General features: G+C 34.4%; 1 protein-coding gene and 1 pseudogene across 1 annotated transcript; one reads left to right on the forward strand and one right to left on the reverse strand.

Annotated features, from left to right (window-relative positions):
* The first annotated feature begins 1388 nt into the window (after window positions 1-1388).
* LOC131646505 (casparian strip membrane protein 1-like) lies at window positions 1389-3091 on the forward strand. Its single transcript, XM_058916530.1, has 3 exons — window positions 1389-1857; window positions 2471-2594; window positions 2680-3091. The coding sequence occupies exons 1-3, from the start codon at window positions 1637-1639 to the stop codon at window positions 2893-2895; spliced, it is 561 nt and encodes a 186-aa protein (XP_058772513.1). The 5' UTR covers window positions 1389-1636; the 3' UTR covers window positions 2896-3091.
* A 27-nt stretch (window positions 3092-3118) lies between these two features.
* Window positions 3119-6933, reverse strand: LOC131649650 (photosynthetic NDH subunit of lumenal location 2, chloroplastic-like; annotated as a pseudogene).
* Window positions 6934-7168: the final 235 nt, after the last annotated feature.

A 7168-nucleotide genomic window follows, 5' to 3' on the forward strand; every position in this document is an offset into this window, starting at 1 on the left:
TGGAGTAATAATGGCCCAACAAATCTTATCTTACATTCAGTGGATGTTTCAGAAATGAACTTCTGAAATAAGTCCAAAAACATGTATATTTCGGAAATGAACTTCCGAATTATGCAGAAACAGAGGTGAAAAATTAAATTGTGTGCATTGCATTCTGTTTTGAGATAACAATAACAATTACATACAAAATAGGCATAACATAAACAATGACAACATTAAACATACTTATATTATATATGTATTGAATCGGTTTGATTTTACATGGTAAATGACAATACATACAAAAAATGACACGCACCGGTCATTACAAAAAAAAAACGGTCCGGTTAAAACTAAAATTCGCCGAACCAATCGGTGGCGCTTAGATCTAAAATCGGTATGTTCTTCGACCGCTCTCTATTTTCCTCACGCTCTTGCTTCATCATTTCTTCAAACTCCGTCATTCTTTCAACGAAAGGATCCGGCCAAGTCTCCGCCTCATTTGTATGATGTACCGTCCACTGACAAGAAGTAGCCGGTATAGGACACCCTGGTTTCAAAAAAACTTGCACAAAGTGGCGCGATCTTAGATACCCGATACATATGATGCGGCTCGACGCGTCCAAAGGCGGTCGACTATGAAGTGGAAAGAATGTCTCACATAATCCAAATCTCGTCAAATCAACACACACCCGATCGTACGCACTTGCTATGAGATGGCCCATATCGGGGAATGACATCCACTTCGAAACTGGGGCGATACCACTTAGTGATGGAACAAGTGAATCATGAAGTTTCTCAAAGTTTTCTTGATTTTCATAGAGTTGGGCGTAGATGTCCCTATGCGAAGTCAACTCTGAAATAAGTGTCAGTCGAATAAGAGTGTGATGAAATAGTGAAGGAGAGAAAATGGTATATGAACACATTATTTCGGAAATGTACTTCCGAAATAATAGCTGACTGTTAAAAACAACGTATTTTTTGAAATTTCATCCATTTCGGAAATGCATCTCCAAAAACACCAATTTTTTGGAGATTTCAGATATGCACTTCCGAAGTCTGAAAAAATTTAGAAAAAAAAATACTTCGGAGATACATCTCCGAAACAGGGACAAGTTGGAATTTTCGCTGGGAGTCACCCCATAGGGGGTCAATAAAAAAATTCTCTAGAAAAATTACTATAAACTAACTGGATTTTGTGAAGCTACACTTTGTAGCTTTTACAAAAATTACTTTGCTCAAAGTGATTTTTGTCAATCTGCCCTTTCATCATATCTAACAGTCAATGAATGCTTATATTGGAGCAGCTAGAATACGGTCCCTTGTACTTTACATAGTTGAACAAGTACGAGCAGGTACATAGTTTAGTTCAATATTGAATTTATAATCTTTTAAGAAACACTATAGTGGATGTTTAGTTGATAAAATCATCACTCCACATATGTATGCAAGCAAAATCTTTGTAACATACACGTGTCTCTATAGAACACAAACAAAGCCACTTTGTGGTTGGCAAAACCTAATCCTTTGTATAATGGCCATTTTTGTTCTTCCTTACATCATTCTCGGAAATACTAAATTTGACAACAAAAAATCTACAACTATATAAGTGTCTGTTTTAGATAGTTAACAAGCACAAGTTAGAAAGGAAAAAAAAATGAAGGGAGGTTCAATTGAACTTGGTGAAGTGTCTAAAAATGCTTCTAAGAGCAAAGGAGTGAAAAGAGGGTTATCAATAATGGATTTTATTTTGAGAATAGTTGCAGGTGTTGCAACACTAGCTAGTGCTGTTGCTATGGCTACAACTAATGAGAGGCTTCCATTTGCTACTGCTTTTATACAATTCAGAGCTGAGTATGATGATCTTCCCTCATTTGTGTAAGTTGTTATTTTCTTCTAAATGCTGGCATGAGAAATAAAATTTATAGTGGATTAAATATTTTTGTACTCAAGAGGATAGCAGAATCGTCTTAAGTTTTTAAGGTTTTATGTAGGTTAAATATAGTTCAACCGTTGCAAAATAAATAAGGTTTTTATTTTGCCACGACATAACCGTCACAAATATTTTTTGAAGTTCTTTTTAGTCATATTTTTACTCTGACAAATTTTGAACCATGTGAGGTAATCCGCACATTTAGTAGGGTGGTTTTTTGGTGTTTTGGTTTTGTTGTAGGGTTGGATCCTGATTCGATCGCTTTGGACCTAATTGTTTTTTAGTTTAATCAATATTTTAAATTTCCAAAAAAAAAAAGGAGTATTTATATGAGATGATAAATGATCTCTTTCAGTTTAATCAGAGGTTTTAGATTTGAACTCAGTTCTGAACATGCTGTAGTACAAAATTCTTTTGAAAAAAAACTTTATATTCTTGAGAGATTATTTTATGTAGTTGCGCACATAAAGTATACACGATTTCTAAGAAAAAAATATAAATATTTTTCTAAAAAAGAAATATAAATATTTTTCTAATATTTGAGCATGAATATTTCAGGTTTTTTGTGATGGGAAACTCAGTTGTTTGTGGATATCTTGTGCTTTCACTAATCCTGTCAATATTCCATATAGTGAGGAGCACTGCAGTAAAAACTAGAATTCTCCTCATTGTTCTTGACATGGTAAATACACTCATACAATCTTATTATAATTTGCTTATGCTAATCAAATTTTGTTAATAAAGTTTGAGTTAATATTCTTGTGAAGGTTATGATGGGTGTACTAACAGCAGCAGCCTCAGCAGCAGCATCAATTGTGTACATAGCACATTATGGAAACACACAAGCCAATTGGTTTCCAATTTGCCAACAATACAACAGTTTCTGCGAACGAATTTCTGGTTCTCTGATCGGTTCTTACATTGCTGTTGCTCTGTTCGTAATCATAATCATCCTATCACAAATTGCAATCTCTCGAAACTAATCACATATGCTAGCTAACTAGCTATCTCCAATTGCTCATGCATTTCTCTTCATGTAAAATTTGTGTGTATTCCTCTATAGCGTGTGCGCGCATTTGTATCAAGGCGTGTTTCTCTATCTTTTTTATGCTTGTGTTTGATATTTTTTATCAACATTGCGAAATTTCTTTTCATTATAAACGTCTATACTTTATATATAAAAATCACGTTTAAACTCATAAGTACTGGTAAAAAAAAAGACAATATGTGTTTTATACAATTAGAATTCAAAATACCAATACCCTGCATCTTCATCTTTGCACTATGCTAACATAGCTACAAGTTCATCTATTGATTTCAATGTCTTCTCGTAGTATAAGTACGATTCATATACCTTTGGCGATCGAACATGACGATCCATCTGAAAAAAAGACAAAACAATACCAAAACACACAATTTTATACCTATAGTTTAAAAAAAAAACATATAACTGAATTCATTAATCAAAGTAACAAAAGCTAAGCATACAAATATACAATATACATACCTCAGTCAAGTAATCAACCAATTCATTAGCAGTTTTGACATACTCCTTGCGCCGATTTTCCGGCAAAGTAGTCATAGCATTTTTCAAATCCTGATCAAGATAATTCTGTTTCAATCTTATATAAAACAAAACATACCTCCAAGACAAATGTTCCAACATTTCCCTAAGGTTATGTAACCCTTCAGCTGTTTGTTTTATCCTTAAAACCGCGTCTTCAGGCGAAAGCCCGGGCTCGAAATAATGCTCTCTTATAAAAGAACGAGTACCCCAATTCTGTGCTAATGCCAATGGTGTTGTTGTGGCAATGGAAACTCCAACAACCATTGATGTTGATAGAAATGTTGAAATTAAGTTTCTTCTATTGGTTGCATTTTGTTTGGAAGATGAAAGGTTGTTGTTGTTGTTGTTGTTGTTGTTAAGGTTGTTGTTGTTAATGTTGTTGTTTGAAGTGATTTTGTGTTTGGTTTTGATGTGAGCATGGAGTAGTGTAGTGGCATGAGTGAAGCTAGACATGGTTTTTTTTGTGTGTGGTGTATTGAGATTTGGGTGTGGTGTGAGTTTTGAATGGTGTTTGGAATTTTGGTGGATTTTGGGCAGGTTCTTATTGGCTGACCGTGCTGCCCGGTTTATAGAGAATTGGACCTTGAGATTATGCCACGTGGAACTTTTGTTATCCATTTTGAGGTGTGAAAAATATAAGTTTGCTGCAAATTGAAGTATTTTCTTTTTAAGAGTAGAAAAAGAAAAAAAGTATTTTCTTTTTTTGAAAAAATGAAAAATACTAGTCTTGTTTATAAATTAAAATTTTAATTATCTATAGATTCATTAAAAAGCTAATTGTGATTATTAAATTATTTTCTATTTTAAAAATAGTAAAATTATTCGGTGAATGGTGAAATAGAATCTTGATTTAGTGGAGTGAGTTTATGGTATATTGAAGAGGAAGTAGACTTCCAAGATTAGCACTTCAATGCTTAAGTTAGTGAGATAATGAAAAGTGATGAGTGAGTGATAATAAATTTGAATCATACATTTTTCTTCACGTGAGATCCTTTATGTATGAGAGTTATTTGGAGTGTTCTAGATTTGATCAGATTTGGGTTTTCTCTTATTGGGCTTTTGGCCGGCCCAGAATAGTTGTCCTCAGGACTTCTTGTAGCGTTGTAGCGATAAGCCTTTTAGAGAACTTAGTTTGATTCCTTGCTTTAAGGGCGTTTCTTGGAGAAGTGGAAGAAGTTTACCGCCTAGTGTAAATAACCTATGAAACCGATGCGTTAAATTTGAGTCTCATATTGAGAAATTTCGCAGGATTTGTTTGACATGTGGCCCTAAGTTTATAGACCATGGAATGAATCTAATTCCTAGGTTAATCAAGTGCTTTTAAGTGTCGCTGTGTTTCTGAAGCGAAATATAAACGGTCTTTTTTGTCGCTCCATTTTCTTTCATTTTGATCCCTATAATGATTTGCCTCGCTTCTGTATATAAGGTTCACTAGGGATTTCAAAACGCTTTTCACATTTTACATAAACTACAAGTTCCCTTTCTTCTACACAATTCGATTTTCTTCTCTGAACTTTATCAATAACCATTTCATCAATCTTTTTTCTTCTATGGATTATACATTTCCTGGTCCAACGCACCTTGTGGATTGTCTCCTTTAATTGTTATCTTAGTTTTCCATTTCTCTTAGGAAAATGATGCATTAAATTTGAGTCTTACGTTGAGACATTTTGTAGGACTTTTAGACATGTGACCCTCCGTTTCTAGACCTAGGAGTGGCACTTCTTCCTAGGATACTCAAGGGCACTCAAATGTCGTGTTCTCGAGGCGAATTTTAATTGTTGCTTTCTTACCTCTCCATTTCCTTTTATTACGAGTCATTGATGGATTTGCCTCGCTTCTTTAAATAATGGCCACTTGGAATTTCAATTTTTTTCGACTTTTACACAAACTGCAAGTTCCCTTTCTTCTATACACTTCGATTATCTTCTCTGAACTTTGCCAACACCCATTTCGTAAATCTTTTCCTTTTATGGTTTATACATTTCCTGGTTCAACGCGCCTTTTGGGTTATCTCCTTTAATTGTTATCTTTGTTTTCCGTTTTCTCATGTATCATTTTTCTCTATTTTGCTTACAGTTAACTACTCTCCTTTATTGTTCTAGATGTGGCCCACAGAGGAAATGTACCTACAATTGTAATAAAATTACTCGATTCAAAGCCTAGTTTTCCCATTTTTACTCAATTCAACACCTTCTACGTTGATTCAAAGAACTTTCTAAATTCATTCAAACAGCCTGGAACCTAGAAAAATAACATTGTAGCACCATAAACTCATGCTCAAACACACATTTATCCTTCCTAATACCAACTTTCATTTATTTTAATTTTGATCACTATACAACTCAGAAAACAAAACAATTACCCAACAATTCAATTCGGAACTCTAACTACTAACTTGCATCATCCATCATTTCACACATAAATCCTAATCCATCAAATACTTGAATTCTTAAACTAATTTAATGCATGTCATAAAATTTTACATACTCGTAACTAGGATCGATGCTTAAAGAAAACCTACCTCTTTTAAGAAGAAGACGATGATCATCCCTCACTTGCATGCAATCTTGACTAAATGTAGAATCCTCCCCTCTTCCTACTTATGGTAGTTTTAACATCAATTTTCCTTTGTGATGCTCCAATGATCCCCAACTTAAATCCTCTATTCCATTTGAAGAGTACTCTTTCCATATTCTTCATCAAGGGGTTGAATGGGACTCTATATTTTCCCCATGAATGATTATATATTTTCTACCCTTTGGTGATGATAAGGTGGGAGGGGTGAAGATAGTAGGAAAGTAAAAATGACTTCCAAGACAACCCATATCACTCTATTCTTGTGTGAAGAAGGAATAAGAGATGGAATTCTATTTTTTCCTTCTAATTTAGGACTTATATACCTTGCACATCTAATTACCATATTACCTCTTTCATTAATAATTGTGAAATTCCTATATTATATTCTTAAGCCAAATGCTCAGTGACCTTTTCATCCTAATTGATCTTAATGAATCATATAATGTCCTGAAATGAGTAAATTTCCCTTAAGGGTAAAATGACCAATTTCTTCTTATTATAAAGTTTTCAATACATCCATGGTTCTAAACACACTAAACACACTCCATAAGCCGGGGTTAAGTCCCCAGTGTATAATAAAAAAATAACACATCCATTTATTTGAATAGGATAATATAGGATGTTACACCCACGCATATGTATGGTCTTCCTCCGACTGGTTGGTCTTCTATGTTGACGGTTCCAAGATAATCTACAACTCCTTTGATGGATTCTCTATTTCATTTTATGAATGCTTGTTTTCCAAGCTAAATCTTAGACTCTTGTAAATCGGACATGTGCTGACGGGAACCAGTAATAGAGGCTACCCTCGCTTCGCCATCCAGTCAAAGTGTTTGGCGTGTACCTTGAAATTAGGAACAGTTTCAAGGACCATTATATTTTGGAAGAATTTAAAGGACTATTGATTTTTTTGGCTACCCCATAGGATTATTCCTCTTCTGTAAGGTCCTTAGAGGCGATGTCCCCTTTTCTGACACATCAAGGTCGAAACAGGTAAAATGCAAGAAGAAAATTTTCAAATAATGGGTTCAAACCAATTTAACCGGGGATCAAGGACCTCTACTAGCTCGTCTGACTCTCTGACCCCAGAGGTTGAAATGCCAAAGGAA

Source organism: Vicia villosa, linkage group LG2 (genome assembly GCF_029867415.1).
Source record: "Vicia villosa cultivar HV-30 ecotype Madison, WI linkage group LG2, Vvil1.0, whole genome shotgun sequence".
Taxonomy (NCBI): Eukaryota; Viridiplantae; Streptophyta; class Magnoliopsida; order Fabales; family Fabaceae; genus Vicia; species Vicia villosa.

What these genes read in the sequence shown, in the direction of transcription:
- LOC131646505 (XM_058916530.1), top strand. Translation starts at nt 1,637, where the DNA reads ATGAAGGGAGGTTCAATTGAACTTGGTGAAGTGTCTAAAAATGCTTCT. An exon ending in GATGATCTTCCCTCATTTGT is followed by an intron (nt 1,858 to 2,470) that starts GTAAGTTGTTAT and finishes TGAATATTTCAG; the next exon opens with GTTTTTTGTGATGGGAAACT. An exon ending in TCCTCATTGTTCTTGACATG is followed by an intron (nt 2,595 to 2,679) that starts GTAAATACACTC and finishes ATTCTTGTGAAG; the next exon opens with GTTATGATGGGTGTACTAAC.